We start from the raw sequence: 17,347 nt of genomic DNA, 5'->3' as shown, positions 1-17,347 counted from the left end.
ACTCCATTAAAAACAGTCAGACATCTCATAAGCATTTAAGTCCACTGTCTGTGAGGTCCCCAATCGTTCAGAGAAAAGCCAAGTGAACACATATAAGCATAGGATGAAAGCAGAAAAGCAGAGCAAAATGTTCCAATGTAACCCGCAGCCTGTAAGCATGTAGTGTTCCAAGTTGTATACACATACTGCAAGTCTTCAGGCCCTGATGTGTGTGTGTGTGTGTGTGTATATATATATATATATACTGTGTGTATGTACTGTATATGTATATATATATACAGTATATATATATATATATATTTATGTTCATGTTTCCCATTTATCAGGCTTAAAATTTAATGTAGAAATATTAGGTTTTAAGAAACTCTACCTGAAGAGGCCGTTGAAGGACTCTGTATTCTTTTGTGCTCAGTGACTGTTCCAAATCCTCCAAACGCTTCTTCCTACAAAAGGAGGAAGAAGAAAAAGCTTGTTGAACTTTTGTGACCAGGCAGAGTTCTTTTCAGCCACGCTGAAAATAAAAGGGACAAAAGCAAAGGTTGATTAACGGAATCAAATTGGAAGCATCCATCATGCTGCGTTATTGTCACATGGCCTAGATCGTCACATGGCCTAGATCCGGGCAGCACTTGACTCATCCTCTTGACTCATCCTCGCACTTGAGTCATCGTTGAAGTGAAACCACTCAGATGAGGACCAAGGCTTCACGGCAATAACCATGTGCTCAATCTCACTTTCGCCTGCTGACTCACTCCAGTGCATTTCGTGTTTCTCCTGCTTGGCCAAGGCTCTCAAACCATGCAAAGACTTCTTTAACGGCCAACGTGCAAACACCACTGAGTGATAACTAAACGCATACAAAACCACTGCTTTCCTGTTTCCTGCAGGTACAATGCTAAGGTAGGTAGTCAGTCATACTGAGGAAAGTAGCCTTCCTCCTTGTCTACTGAAAATCACACGGGGGGGGGGGAGGGGGACTCTCAGCAGTTAGTTACACTGAAAGATTCAGACGATGGAAAGTTACTCGTATAACAATCTAAAGGCATTGATCAAAATAGGTGTTTTGCTATATGTCAAAACATATGTCAAGTCTTTTCCTTGTTTGTTCCAGCCAGCGGCTGGTCAGGACACCCTGACCTGCTGAGTTGTTCACACACACAAGTAGCCATGACAGCAGTGATGTTTGCTAGGCTGCCTGACACCAGCAATGATGTCACCCACCAATAAGGTCCCAACACTGTCTAGGAGACACAGTGTTGGGACTGCTGTCGTCCCGTGTCCCCCAGTGGCACAGGGCAGGCAGCTACCTACTCTCTAGATACAATGGTTCAGGGTTCAAATCCCCAGGTGGCTAAGTCCAACTGTACTTGCCAACAATAGCCACTTCTTCTAAACATGAACTGTGGATGATAACCGTAGAATCAGGTCTGACTATCCCCCGCAGTTACCCTGCTAGACATGACTCAATAAACCACTTTCTGTTTCTACCACCACTTTCTAAACATGAGGGAGAAGCTCTGTGGTTTTGGGGCACAGTGCTGCTGCCTACTGCAGAGCACAGCGCATGAAAGGTACAGAATAGGCTACAATTCTCTGCTCTGGCTCTAAATAAATGTTTCAAATGCATTTATTCCTCTAGTAATCTACTCTCTCTGTAGTCGATCTTTATTCCAAGGTTCTCAGAGATCGACTTTGCAGCGTGAATATGCCTATTAGCCTATTTGTTCGGCACGTCATTCTGGGCAAGCTTGGGACGCATAAACACAGACAACATGTATGCTCCTATCTCATCTCTCCCACCTGAATGTGGCTGTCCTGCAGTGTCCTCACTCGCTGATCATGAGTTTGCTGCTGTCACCACCGTAACCAACGTTCTGGGCTGAGAAGCTCTTAAATGGGGAATCTGTTTGATTGTAGGATTTTACTCTCATCTTGTTTCTTTGACGGCAACCAGCAATCACCGGGGAGTAAATGAACTTCAGAGAATGTCCTGCCTGATCTTCTCCCAGGCTCAAACAAAACCTCAGCTGCCTGTCATTACTTCAGAATGATACTGTATAATATAACTAGTTGAAGGAAAACCAACAAACAAATACATCCCCATATGCCAGAGGTCTGGAGAACAAAAGGCATTTATGAATAGATTTTTTATTTTTCGGCAAAACAGAACAGATCCCTAGATGGTAGGGATGAAGTAATAACACACAGTTTGGGTTTTGAAAAATCGAATTCCTCTCTTGTGCAAGTACAGCTCAGTAATTACAACTTCTCCAACTTGCTTCCAAATGTCGTCTTGTGCATCTTCACAAACAGTGAATCTGTGCACAGTTTTCAATTGTTGCAGAGAACTTGGTGTGAAACTTGAAAGTGATCAGCCACGTCATTTCAAGACCCCGTGAGCAGAGGAGGAACTGCTGCAGCCAAAGTGAGAGCATGCACATTCCTCATTTGTGATGCACAAGTAAGCATCCCAGAAGACACATTTGTAGATTGAAGAGTCGTAATCACCAAGTTGTACACTACGTTGCACTACAAAACATTTAAAACAGATACATCTTGCTCACAGTTGCAGTACGTTTGCGGTTACAAATGCATTGATTGATTGAAATATTGGCTTAAACATTTGTGAATCTTTTTCTGACTTCAAAGATGTGCTACTGTTTAGTGTCAATTCCACTGTGCAAGTTCTCTGTTCTGCTAATAAAGAAATAAAGGAAATAGGCATCTGTGAATGTGTATAGAGACGTTCCATCAGTGCCTCATACCGCATTCAAGACAACTTGGACCGCCGTAAGTTTCAACACGGAACCTCCGGCCCGGACAGATTTGCGTTCACGCTGCACCTCCCGCTCGGGGGGGAAACCCAAACTGTTGCTATAGCAACCTGCGTTTGCATGGTAGCTGCCAGTACCTACTAGCGAATAATGCTAACCGAACATGCTGAATGCTGAATTTCACACAGAGCGAAACACCAGATGAAACGTTAACATTACATAATTAAGACCTCAAATTGTGTGTTAAAACGTCAACAAACGTCTTTATAATAATTCTGTGATTATCATTAACGATGCAAGTTGCCATTTTGATGTGGCTGTGACGTCAACTCGGAGAAACCGGAGCTCTGGATGATACCCGAATTTCCGAGCTGTAATTCCGGCCTGAACGACCGTTCAATTCACTTTTTACAGGTCGGAAGTCGGAACCCATTTTTTCCAGCGGTCCGAGTTGTCTTGAACGGGGTATCAGTAAGCCCTAGGGAGAGGCCAGTGAGTGTGTGTGTGTGTGTGTGTGTGTGTGTCTGTGTGTACCCTCTGAGCAAAGGAGGAGAGAACCAGAGAGCCTGATTATCATCTCCAGCATCCTCTCTGCCTATCATTTGTGCTATCTCTGCTCCTTGCCATCAGTGTGTGTGTGTGTGTGTGTGTGTGTGTGTGTGTGTGTGTGTGTGTGTGTGTGTGTGTGTGTGTGTGTGTGTGTGTGTGTGTGTGTGTGTGTGTGTGTGTTCAAGAGGGGAGGTGAGTATGTCATTTCATCATGTTTATTTATAGCAGCATGTGGGGATGCAATTGAGGTCTCTTCGGCCCAGTTTGTAGAGCAGCTGCTATACAAGAGAAGTCCACACACACACACACACACACACACACACACACACACACACACACGTGTGTGTGCTGTACGTACGGTACATGCTTCCAAACACACAGAACTGAGCACAGCACCACCTAAGAAGGATTATACATATCACAATGTGAATGACTGAACACTAAATGAGTATGACAGCTTCAGTGGTTCAGAAGAAGACATCATCGTGCTTCAACTCATCACAAAATCATTGAGCATTTTGTGAGCTGCCACAAACCTCTCGGTTTCATCACCTGTCCTACATTATAAACAAACACCAACAGGCACTCAGTACTGCCGGTTTACCCTGGCAGCCAGTCTAAACATCCTCCACACCTCTCAGTGCATTTGAACATCTTCTTCTATCCTTTCCTCTCCATCTACTCTCTTCTCCTCTCCTCTCCTCTCCTCTCGAGCAAGCTGCTGCTGGTAGGTGTTGTTGCAGAGCTGAGGGGGGCGGAGTACCAGCGGACAGCTCTGACTCGCTGTGCTAGTGCGAGTAGCGCTCAATGACATCACAACACTCTCTTCCACGGGCAAAGGCATAAGCGGCAAGCACATTGCACACGCGCGCACACATAGACACACACACACACACACACACACACACACACACACACACCGCAATGCCAGCACACACACACACACCCCCACTCCTTCTGTGTCACATGCACCACCACCACCACCCCCCCCCCCCCTCCTTCTGCGTCAGCCACAAATACACCCCTTTAGTGTGAAACACAAACACGCCCCCCCTGCGCGTGAACTGCACAGCAAGATGTAAACAAGCACAACATAGAATGCGGGGGAGGGGAGCGCAAGCAAGCAAGCCAGGAAACACAGGAGAGTGAGGAGGAGGAGGAGGAGGAGGAGGAGGAGGAGGAGGAGGAGGAGGAGGGCTGAGGAAGGAGTGAGAGGAGGAGGAGGAGGAGGAGGAGGAGTGAGGAGGAGTGAGGAGGAGGAGGAGGAGGAGGAGGAGGAGGAGGAGGAGGAGGAGGAGGAGGGCTGAGGAAGGAGTGAGAGGAGGAGGCAGCATCTTGACCACATGCTCCAGCAACAACAGAGGGAGCTGGAACATCTCCTGGGACCAGGATGAAAGGGGGTTTGGGGGTTCAACATGCTCAGGCAGAAGCTAGTTAAATCCCAATCTAAACAGGCCTCCCACACACTACAAGACTCGACTCCCCCCCCCCCCCCTGTTCCTTTCCGTGCTCACACACACACACGCACGCTCACAAACACACACACACACACACAAACACACAAACAAACACACACACACACACACACACACACACACACACACACGCTCACTCCTCGCTCCCCGCCCACTGGCTGCTGAGCACAGAGCAGCCGCGTGTGAAACACAAGGCTCACCATGAGCTCAATAGTAGGGCAGGCAGGCTGGGAGGCAACTGTAAGAAGTAAACAAACACTGTAGTAGTAGACTCACAGACTGGCAAGTAAAGATCAGTACGTACGCAGGAGATGAAGGCGTCGCTCAGAAGTTGAGTTTGAGTTTCTCTTTGCACTATTCTGATCTAGTCCCTTTAGCAGAGGATACAAGGGCAGATACGCGCGTTAGCTACTGCTCACAGTTCTCCTGCCTCACCCTCATCACTCATCACCCACCCTCATTCATCATCGTGCAAACCTATGTGGTCCAAAGTGTCGTTTATGGTGGGATGTCAAAAAGCCCTTGCCATGCTCGCCGTAGGGCTACTAGTGCAAGTATACTATAATGATATAATGAGGGAAAGCTATGATGAAGTATATGCACTACATTCCCTCATTGGGCTAACGGTTTGTCGTTGAAATCACACAATTACTCATTTTTGCTGGGGACTCCCCTGGGACGTTCGTTCGGGTGCATGCCTGGCGGCCGCCGACAACGTCCCAACTTGAGGCTCACGCTGAAGCGTGTTTCTGGGCTTTTACGTGGTCTTCCTTCCTGCTGCTGCTACTGTGTCAAACCTGATCTCAATGATCTGTGCATGAATTACGTGGCCGTGAAAACAGATCAACGGACGGCTGAGCTAAAGAGACCGAGCTGAGTCATTTTGGAAGTTACTTTTTTTTTTCTCGTGGCACACGAGGGCCTGCCCCTCGCAAACATAACGGATGTCTCTTTGGTTTGAGGTGCTGCTCAGCGCTGTGCCGATTTCTAAGTGCGTGGGCGAGGTGAGAACGTTAACGGGAAAGTTAATGTGGAACTATTAAAGAAGAAGAAGAAGAAAAAGGGACAGAGAAACCCCATCTTTATTAGTCACAGGCACCAAGGATATGAGGGAGAGACCATACCCCCCACCCCCAGTGCCAACAGCGTCGCAGGTGGGAATCGAACCCAGGACCTTCTTTTGGTGAGGCAACGGCGCTACCGCTGCGCCACCGTGCCCCAAAGTGTGAGACAAATACAACACACGCAATCTGCAATGTAGGCTACAGGATTTCCTCTATAATGCATTTAGTAGCGGCGGCCCACAACTGCTAAATCCTGGCCACCGCTGCTTCAAAATAAAAGAGAACATATTTTTGGGGGGACCTGGACAAGAAAAGCAGCATGAAGTTACAGATGCTACAAACAAACATTACATTAGATAACATCACTTTTATAGATAAATAAATGGTGCAAAGCACAACTGTTAGAAAAGTAAATCCGTGCAACTCTCCGTGCCGGCGAAGTCGTACGACACGCGCTTAACCACCGACCGTCCAAAAATCCTGGAGAAAACACGGCTATTCCAAGACCTTGTGGGAGAAGCAACTAGCAATTATTTCAGCTGTTTATCAGCAGACTGCTGGAGGAGGACAGAAGCTCGTCATGTCTTTTACTTCAGTTCTCCAAGCTGAGTTTGGTGTCAGTCAGACCCCGTTCACTGAGGCTAGCTAACGGTTAGGTCTTAATGTGAATGTAGAGTGCAGTTAGCTTGCTAGCATTAGCTACGAAACAGCTGGCTGGTTAACGTTGTTTGTTTTGCTAGTCTTTACTCACATTATCCTGGTTATAACATCAGAGTGCAACACCAAACGATGTAAACAACGGTTCTGGAACTTAAACGTTAGCTAGTTGCATTGATTGAACCTTGAACTAGCAAGACTGAAACGGATACAGTTAGCTAAGTTATCTCTTCGTGAAGAGTGTCCCTATTTAACAACGCACAACAAGGCGCACACAAAACCGCCAAAGCAAATGCAGGCATATGGAAAAGATCTTGCAATACTGAGTCTGAGGCATGTGCTCCGGTAATCTCACTAATCATGCTGCACTACCTAGAACACATGCATTTTGTTTAGAAAATGATGACATCAAATGTAATACTGAGGTTGAAAAAAAGGAAATGTGTACTTTTTAGGACTTTGATATACTAGGTAGGCGCGCTCGATTCCTAGGGTGGAGACCCTGGAGATGATGTGCCATGGCTGCAGTTATGGAAATCGCCCGCTCCACGGGCTCCCAAAATCGCGACTGACAGACAGACACCGCCCATATACCTAGGCGTCATCAACTCATCCTACATCACAGTTGCTCGAGTGACATCACAACTGCCTCGGCCAAATGTGTCTGCTGGGCAATCATAGTTGCTCGAGTGACATCACTGATGACATCACAATTGCCAAGTGACATCGTAAATCGTGACTGACACCCAACCCACAGACAGATACCATTTAGCCAATTTTAACTAAGAGATCAAATGCATGTATAATATGCAAACTGTCAGACCTATAATACTGCTTATACCGGCTGCTATAAGGGAAAACGAAAGCACATATAATACTGCTATACTAGCCGCTATAACAAAACAAAAAATCACGATCGGCAGGGTGATCTGTATTGTGCAGATATAGCTCATAGACGATCGGGTTCGGCGATCTGCGGCAAGAAAGCATGATCGGAGGCATCATTACTGTTACTTTGTTTCATCAAGATCGCCTGAAGAAGAAATCACACAGATTATAGATGATGTGCTACAGACTTCAAGTAGACTTTCTCACCAACTGTCAGCAGTGCTAATCTGTAACAATAGGCAGAGAATAAGAGAGAACAAACACACACCAGTGGCTGCACAACGCACATACACACAAACACAGCACTCTGCCACCACTGAAAGCCCACTCCGCCACATCAAGTCGTGCTATTGATCGTTAACTCAGAAGAACCCCTGGGATAGTTGATCAACTTGAAGGAGGCTTAATTCATCTCAAACATTCAGAGAATCCATATTGTGCAGAGTTTGTCAATAAGGACTGCCTGGTAGAGTTGCACGCTACTGCCAACACTTCACGATGCCTTTCAAAGTTGACTCCAGTTGACTTACTTTCTATGAAGAGTGCAACAGTTACATGACCTTACAGCCGGCGTTAAATCATCCAAAATGAACATGAAAAAGGAGACAGCAGGAAAAAAGTCATGAAGCGTTTCAGCGAGTGCGAGGCGGCTTCAGAACGCATGCATGGTCGCTCTCTCTTTCATCTTCTCTCTTATAAATTGCATAATCTACGTTTGATCTTCTACAGGCCCGCTGTATTCAATAAAATATATTACGGTCGATTGTTTTTCCCCTCCAAATTATTAATGCCATTGAATAGGAATAGGTCTCTTCATCAAAAATAATAATAATAATGCACGCAGACGCACACACACACACACAGACAAACATACACACACACACACACACACACACACACACACACACACACACCTCCCTGGTCTGAATCACTAGTACACAGTATACTTTCTTGACAGATGCTAGGAAGCTTTCCTCTTGGATTTACTGTACAGGCAGTGACACTATGCCTCATCCCTTCCTGGAATTTCAATTATGAGCTCATACTCCTAAAGAGTCATTCCCAGAATCAGTCCCATCAATGACAAACCACAAAGTACTACAGTACAGACTACTACTACAGACTAGTACTACTACTACTACTACTACTACTACTACTACTGACGGCTGATTTAAGTTACGTTTTCTGTCCTTCTCCCTCATTTTCTTGTATGTACATACATTAGGGTCAGGGCGATGGACGATGGAATCGTCCGTCGACGATGTCGGGGACAGACGATGTCGGGGACAGACGATGGTCTCAGGCAGCCCCCCCCCACCATCTTAACATTGTGATGTTTCATATATCAGTGGCGTAATGTCATTGCCATGGGCCCCGGTGCAAGTATTTGCTCTGGGCCCTACCTAACAATTGTATTGTTATAGAAAATATGGACTCACTCATTATTTTTTCGTCAGGCAGATTGTTAGCCATCTATTGTGCGTTAGCAGGATCCCCGAAGGACCCAAGACAGTCAGAGCTAAGCGCTATGTGAAGGGATATTCCTCCTCTCTTTGCTCCAGCTCCCTATATGGTCAATGATGTCACCAGAACCTCACAGGAGACTCCGCTGAAGACACGTTGGAAAGAGAACGCGTTCATATTTTCCCATACGATGACGCCAATCCACTGAATCCAGTAAACTAAACTTAAAGCTATAGCATTTGTTAGCCTAGTAAGTTACATGAGGGCAAGTGCTGACTGCATAATACAGCATGGAAGTTTATTTGGAGTCGGACTGCAGCAGAAACCGTAAGTATGTTATGTCTCCCCAAAGCGAGACTCGCTCTTCATGGGCCCTTGACAGCTCTGGGGCCCGGTGCATTGCACCGCCGACCCTTACGCCAGTGAATACAATACACATACACAATACAATAAACAAACGTCATTTATTTGACCCGAATTTCTCCCATTTCTCCAGCACACTGAAATCTTATAGGACATGGTGACCAATTTTTTCCAACGGAAATGTTGGGGCACACAAAACACTCTGCTAATTTTCCAACTTTATCTCATCTGATAATTCCAATACACAGATATTTTCATAACGATGTGCCTTTGGGAAAGCCCCTTGAGCCTGTCGCTGTATGATATGATATCACACATTTAGTGCCGTTTCTCCTCGCCCCCACATCTGCCTCTTCCTTTCTTCCATAAGCAAAAGACCAGACAAGGGCTGACAAAGCCAGTGCCATTTGCAACTTTTTTATCAGACATCATCATTCTCGATTAGAAGTAGCTAGATATCTCCTGGTCGCTGCACTAGCGTCTCCTCTGGTCGGTCGGGGCACCTGTTCAGAGCGGAAGGGAACTGGTGGGAATAGCGTGATTCTCCCACATGCTACGTCCTGCCGGTGAAGCTCCCCGCTGTCAGGTGAAAAGAAGGGGCTGGCAACTGCACATGTATCAGAGGAAGCATGCGTGTGTCTACGGCTCTCCCCAGAACGGCAGAGGGGGTGGGGCAGATTTCAGAAAAAAATTAAATAATTAATTTAAAAAAAAACTTGGGGATTTCCAAAACTTTGGGTTCCAGCCAGGCCTGGAAATAACCATTTGAAAATGCCATTACTTTCCCAGGTTTTTCATGACCATACTACAAACTCTGAAATCCCCCCCCCTCCCGCCCAAGACAAAGTGAGTGCAACTGCTTGACATTTGTTCCGTGGCGTACACACACTAAACAAACACTTCCCAGGACAAGACACCTCTTCTTCCTACACCTCACACCCAAGAAGACTGAGATAGTCATGGACACTGACACACACACTGACACACACACTGACACACACACACACACACAGCCAAGCAGGCAGTGTGAAGTGGAGCTCTAATCAAAATAAAGACAAAGACATACTGTAAGACAACACTGCCTACTCCGAAGTGCAATAAGGGACATAAAGTCTTGGGGACCCCCCCCCCCCCGCCCCCCCAACACACACACACACAGAAAGAAAGACGACACAATTGCCGCCTTTCTCTCAGCCAGCCAACTCCAGCAGCAGAGGTGAAAGCTCTTTGCCCGCCTGCTGTAGCAGAATAAAGCCATGGATGGGAGGGTCTGTGACTAATTCTCCTCCCAACGTTGTCCCATGGGGAGGAGGGGTCGCCTCGCACCCTTTGATATCCCTGCTTGTGCTCTTTCAGCCGCCTGCACTTTGTGAGAGCTGGAATAAAAGCAGACACAAAGCTTCCTGCTCCAATCCACACGCTGTCTCGGGGATGGGTAAGCGGCTAGGGGGGGGGGGGGGGGGGGGGGTCTGCCATTTAAATAGGCCAAACACCTGCTGGACTGGAGCCCCTTCCGCTCAAGCACATCTCAAACCAGTGGGGCAAAGAGACGTTTGCTTTGATAAATCTATTCGGCTGCACTTTTGTATCAGTGATTAAAACATTGGTCATAATCTGTGAGTGGAATGAACGCAGCCGAGGGAAAGGTATAATTGACAGAGAATAAAAAAGGAATAACTTGAAAACAATAAAGGAAGCTCACCCACACACACACACACACACACACACACACACACACACACACTGTCTTGCTTACTGCTTGGGGAAATGTAATGATCCTACTATAGAATGAAGGAAACTCTGCCCATCCTGTCTGAATCGATGTACATATCTCCCCACAACGAGTTGGCCAATCAACCTGAAACTGCACACGGGCATCGAGTATTGGCATAGGCAGGGACTGACAAAGCAGATTTTTTCATTTTCCCACATTTGAGCTGTTTATGAGCATCTCTGCTCACCCTGGGAAAGAATCCTGGGGAAGAAATAGCATGGGACATGCTGTCGCCATCCTGGGGGGGATGGATATACTAGTATATACCTTTTCACATAGCCTATGCCACTGAATTGTATCAACTATCAAGCTAATCATAATTAGCCAGAACAAGACCGGCTACGGGAGGGTTTTGCTTTCAGAATAAAAGCATAACCAACCATCACATAATGTTGATCATCAGATTCAAAGAAAATGGGGGGGGGGGGGGGGGTGCCATGATTGCAGCCCAGTCCAACACATCAACACTTGACAAATGATGATCATGCAGAAAACCTCACATTGTTGACATTATAGATGTGTACATTTACGTAAAAGAATATACAGATTGACATTTTCTTTTCTTTTATAATATCAATAAAACGAGGAAAACTCTGTCTGTCTGTCCTTCTATCTGGATCCATTTATCTCCCCGGGTTGGCAATCTGAAACTGCTCATGGGCATTGAGCATTGGCTATAAGCAGGGACTACAAAGCTGATTTTCCCATTTCCAAAATTCTATTTAGTATTTATTCGCTTTTTTTTTTAAACAATTCTGCACAGAGTCGTGGTGCGCTATATGGAGGACTCGTAGAAAATAGATAAGACAATTGGGTCACACATTCGTGCTTTGCTTTCCCGAATAAAGAGGCAAAAACGACTCAAAGTCTGATTAGATGAACAGTGGGGATGGGGTGGGCACACAGCCACACATTCACAAAAAAATCAACACTGACTGCACTCAGCACCAAAACAAGGAACAACAATTTGGCTGGACCAAGAAAACGAATCTCCACACACATACAAAAGCTAACAAATGCCTCCATTTGGACAGCAACAGCCGACAAGCACCCTTTTGAGCCACACCAATAGGCTTAGTAATCTATTCCAAAGCGGCAGCTGTCAGAAGAAAAGTTGCTGTGCCTCTCAGACGGGGCCGTGTGTGTGTGTGAAGTGGATTTGGGTCTTTCTGCATGGATGGAAGAAGGAGGGGTGGCCAAGTGTCCGGCTGGCAGCAGAAGCTCTGTTCTGTTCAGGGTTGCTGTGTGGGCTCAGCAGGCTGCAGTGAGGCTGAACAATCCTGCCCCGGTCTGGCCAGCCATCACATCTACATCGCCTCTCAATGAAATCACCACGCTGTGTCCGCAACTTCCATAGGCTTCAGGTTCCACAGGGATCTAATGATCCGGTCTGTCTGTCTCGCTCTACATCCCAGAGATACTGCTATATTCTCACTCATTGAGAGTCTTTGGTGATAGGGGTTAAACTTTCCAGCTGCTTTAGCTAAAAGCTGTTGGCCCACAAAGTCTGTTTATATTTTTGATAGTTAAAAAATGAAATTCATGTTTCTCGAGAACAGTAAAAAAAGCAATGGATGAACCAAAGATAAAACTGTGGAAACACTGTTAGATGTTTTCCCATATTATGTAAGGTCTGACTGCTCTCTTGGGTCACACAGTTAATGGCAATATCTAATGTGTCCAAATGTGTTTAAGTTCAGATTACGATATATTATGTCATAATAAAAAGTCCTGCTGGTATGCATGTAAATAATACTGTGCTTCAACCAAGTGAACAATCTCATAAAATCAGACTAGAGCACTGAAGCTGCAGTGGTAAATATCCCCAGTCTACTCCCACTGCATTGAACGCGTGCTGCTCATCATGAAAAAGGAAGATGGTAGTTCGCTAAAGCGAACACACCCCCACATCACAAGGTCCGTCAAGAAGGGGCTCGTTGTTATTGTAACGTTAGCCAGGCTGCAAGCGCACTGTCAGTAGCCAGTCTATCCCATTGATCAACATTAGGAAAATTAAGATACCAAACCCTCCCGATATCCTTGTTAGCGGATTAACATTCAAGAGACTGGTTTCGAGAATGTGGCTCTGTATCACACGCCATCGCCTAGCATTAGCTATAAACCCGATATTATTTTGGTACTAACGTTAGCTACGCACTGTGGAGAGGGTGAAAACATGTCCACCTCCCATTTTCCTATGCATCAGCAATAGCACCAATGGCTAGCGTGGCGTAGTGCGTAGCATGGTAGCTGCTCTAGCTAAACACTTAGCATTGGAAATGATTTAGTTGTGTGCGAGCTCCACTAACTTTAGCTAACGTTACAAAGCTCAACCCACTGCTTAGCAACCAATAACTTGCCGGGCAGCGGTAAACAAGACAACCTCCCGAACAAACCTGCAACTTTACCAGCGAGTACACAGGGAAATAATGCTCTAGTTTTAGCTGTGAGATGTGTAGACAGACAGCTAGCTTGCTACCTAGCCAACCAGCTAACGTTACAGTGGGTTAGCTAAGCCCCGTCCGAAGGTTGACACCTCACTGCAAGCAGCCTGCCCTAACGTTACAGCTCCTGAAATAAAGAAGCTATTTAGCCAGCAAACAAACGTTACCATATGGACATTTGGAAACAACTCAAGTGATTTCTCATAAGTTCTTCTGGGAGACGAGGAAACATTTTAATGTTAGACAGACGCTAGCTTCAAACCACAATTCTGGTATCATGTCTTAAGTTTACATGTTTTGTTGTCAAACACATCACACTGGAAGGTCCCGAGCTATTGCATTTTGAGGACACGTCTTTAACATAAATTTGACTAAATGTCTCGCTGTGGGTAACGTTAATTCATTTAAATGCGAGACTGTACATGTGTACACGAAGGCTCAACTTGTAGGCAATAACGTTATGCACAGCTTTAAAGGCTTCAGTCAAGCTAATGTCAAGCAACGTTAAGCCAGTCAGTTGCAACCAGAATTGTGCAACCCATAACAGTGTAGTTACATAGATAGGCTGTGTGCTATTATGTTAACTACATGGCGTGGTTTAATTAATGGGGGAGAAAAACAGATAGTCTAACGGTACTATCTGACGTACACTGGTGGAGTAGTCTGGCTAGCATACTGACGCTAGCAACAATCCGTATAACGTTCAAGTGTGTGTGGATAACGTTATAACACTCCACTGATATAACTGTTATAGAAAACTTTCTTTACAACAAAACTGTTGCGATCACAAATTGGAGAGCAGTTTGGCATGTGTCGCGCTTCCAGCTAGACCATGACTATAAAGGCCAGGCAGCCAACTGAAAGTTACTGAGCATCCTGGCAATGACAAGTTTGCTCAGCAGCCACGCTTAGGAACATGAGAAGATGGTCAACATTTGGCAAAGCCTGCAACTGTTAGCTCCTCATCAACCGCGAGAAATGGGTCTCCGAGTACACCTTGTCCGCTGTTGTCTCTCCCCGATGCTCCCGTGTTGGTCCTGTCCTGTGCTGTGCTTACCTCCCCGCTGCTCGAGTCACTCGATTCCCCCAAAACATCCCGAAATTTCTGCAGGTTGCTGCCGATAACAGAAGAGACCTGTAGTGCAGCATCAAACCCGGGTCCAAGACCAGCCACGTTAGGGTGGGTCCCCGGGACATTCCGGAGAGAGGCGGTGACCCTGATTCGGCCCGCTCTCCTCCCGGTACCGGAGTTGCTGCTCCCTCCGGGCCGAGCGGGGAACCGCCACCGACAGCTGTGCGCCATTTTACACTCTGCCTGTCTGCCCTGCGATCAGAGAGCTCAGTGGGCGGAACCCTAAACCAGCACTCCACATAAACAACCTCCACCAGAGCGGTCTACTCTCACTGGCTGATGCATCATTATCCATGTTGCGGGGCCAAACCCCGACAATGCATTTGCTCAGTGCCCCTAGCCAGGTTCTGAATGGGTAAATCCAAAACAGGTTCAGGGGCTTTACCCGGGAAAAGAGCCTCGCAGTTGAATCACAAGTACAAGACCGTTAGCTTGTGGCTGAGCCTGTGAGCGGTTTCTTTGACCAAGAAAGTGGGATGCTTTTTATGCTCTACTGCACTGACTGCAGCCGCCACAACTGCTGTCAAGGAAATAAAGATACATCAAATACGGGAAACCAAGGCAACATAATAGTCAACTGTATCATAAGGCATTTTTTTTATGGAGATAGATTATCTTAAGAAAATAACTGACGATCACTGAATAAACTTTGTTTGCTGGAGGGATTGGGAACATTAGCCTTATCCACAATTTTCAGCTTGCTGTTGACATTTACAATATCATTGCCAGTTCATATGTTGAGTCCTGTCCTATGATTTTCAGCTCAATACACTGTCACAACAAGATCATGGTGATGTGCAGCTTAAAAAGCAGGTTTTGGTCTTGACAGACCACAGTCACTTCCCAAGGGGGAGTATTTCGAAGAGTTTGTGTCCGGGGTGGGATGTCAGCCATGATTTAATGAGACCGCTTCATGGTTCTGGCGGTGTGCAGGTCCTGAAGGGATGGCAGGTTGCATCTGATCACCTTCTCAGCACAGCAGATTATGCACTGCAGTCTGTTGGTGTCCTTGAGAGCAGCAAGCAGCGTACCAGACGGTGATGGAGGAGGTAAGGATGGACTCAACGATGGAGGTGTAGAAGTGCACCATCGTTTCCTTTAGCACTTTTAATTTCTTCAGCTGCCACACGAAGTACATCCTCTGTTGTGCCTTCTTGGTGAGAACTCTGATTTTCAGTTCCCATTTCACATCCTGGCTGATGATGGTTCCCAGGAAGTGGAAGGACTCCACAATGTCAGTCTCACACGGTCAGACCCACCGTCAACTTCAGCAAGCTTCCAGCGACGGAGGCTCTGAATCACAAGAGATTTCCGGTGCTCCGTACAGATGCTGGAAGCGAAATCTGGTTGGCTGTGCTGTGACGGAAGTTCCGTCATACAGCGTGCCTCCCATATTAGCCATAGACATTACTGCCTCTCCGTCTTCTTTTCAGCTGTGATTGGCGGACATGATCTCTGTTATACGGATGGAGAGACTCAGGTTCCTGAGGACCAACTCACTTAAAAGAGGTTTAATTATCTGGGAGCCGTTTCTGGCCTACCTTGACAAGGTTATGGGCGACGGGTGACTCACCCGGCTGGTTTCTCATGGAGCCCTTGCGTGGGATCCCATGCACATCATCTCTTACAAGCACGGCTGGTAGCACCATGTTGTAATATTGGAATGTCGATATATATTTATGTCTTTTCTTTCTTTTCTTTTCTCGTCCTGTGTCTGAGCTTGTATGTTTTTTGGGGATTCTGAAAATTGAAAAATAGAAAATGTGACAAAAAGAAGGAATTAGAAAGAGTGGAAAGGTTCACTGAGAGCACACAAAGCGCTCACTGGATATAGCTATGGGTTTATAATCCGGTTAAGAAGTAGTAGGAATACAAATCTACCATGCGTGTAAGAGCTCGAAGAAACTTTTTACAGGCTGACAAAACCAATCTCCCATTCTTCACAGTGTAAGGCACATTGGCGCTGCTCCAGGTTGTACATCTGGTTAACATCATGAATTACATTTCTAGTAATATTTTTGTCATGAGCTGTTCCTATTCATGAATACCAATCTTACTGTCCCAGGCCAGTGGAATGTGGTTGAGTCATTAGAGTAGTATTCCCCTTAAGCAGGGTATAGGTGCACAAAGTCAGGGCTTGGTTCACCACAAGAGGCACATGCATGACTCTGGCCCTCTAGTAACGCCAGGAATTTCACACACAGTTGCTAAGATTCTGTCAGGACATACAAAAATTGATAGTCCAGTAATAATGTATGAGAGTCAACCTCACACTAATTGCAACAAAACCAAACTCATTGGATGTTGTGTCCTCAATATGTTCTAAATGAGATGGGGAGAAGTCTTAAGCAATCCTACGAGGGAAACGTTTTGAAAATCACCTAAATATGATCCAACCAAAACAGACACTGCAGGTGAATAGGGTACAATTTTGAATTAATAGTATATCACCAAAAGACAGCAGACACAGCTGACCTGACCAGATGAATGCCACAAATTATACATTTTGACTAAGCTCAGCAAAGTAAGTTTGTTGTTGCATGTAATGCTTTATTTGACAGTCAGAGAGAGACAGGAGGGCATGGGAGAGAGAGAGGAGGACATGCAGCCGGATTCGAACCTGGGTCACTGCGATAAGGACTGAGCCTTTACGTAAGCGCTCTACTTGGTGAGCCACTGGGACACCTGTAATTCTTGTTCTGATTCAGTAAGTGGCACTTCAAATACCGGTTTCTGACCTACAGTATATACCTATCTATATAA

At 46.0% G+C, this 17,347-nt stretch overlaps 1 protein-coding gene across 1 annotated transcript in view; it reads right to left on the bottom strand.

The window, feature by feature from the left end:
- The window catches only part of kmt2a (lysine (K)-specific methyltransferase 2A), a gene marked incomplete at both ends in the record, with an annotated part of 51,130 nt that extends 36,375 nt beyond the window's left edge, over positions 1–14,755 (bottom strand). The window contains 2 exons of the mRNA XM_083637508.1: positions 371–443; positions 14,510–14,755. Coding sequence (XP_083493634.1) covers positions 371–443; positions 14,510–14,755 — 319 coding nt within the window. The remainder of the gene's footprint in view (positions 1–370; positions 444–14,509) is intronic.
- Between the last annotated feature and the right edge of the window lie 2,592 nt (positions 14,756–17,347).

The sequence above is a fragment of the Poromitra crassiceps genome (genome assembly GCF_964638095.1).
Source record: "Poromitra crassiceps genome assembly, chromosome: 5".
Classification (NCBI taxonomy): domain Eukaryota; kingdom Metazoa; phylum Chordata; class Actinopteri; order Beryciformes; family Melamphaidae; genus Poromitra; species Poromitra crassiceps.
The sequence above is the reverse complement of the archived record's forward strand: the minus strand, read 5'-3'. Positions and strand labels throughout refer to the sequence as shown.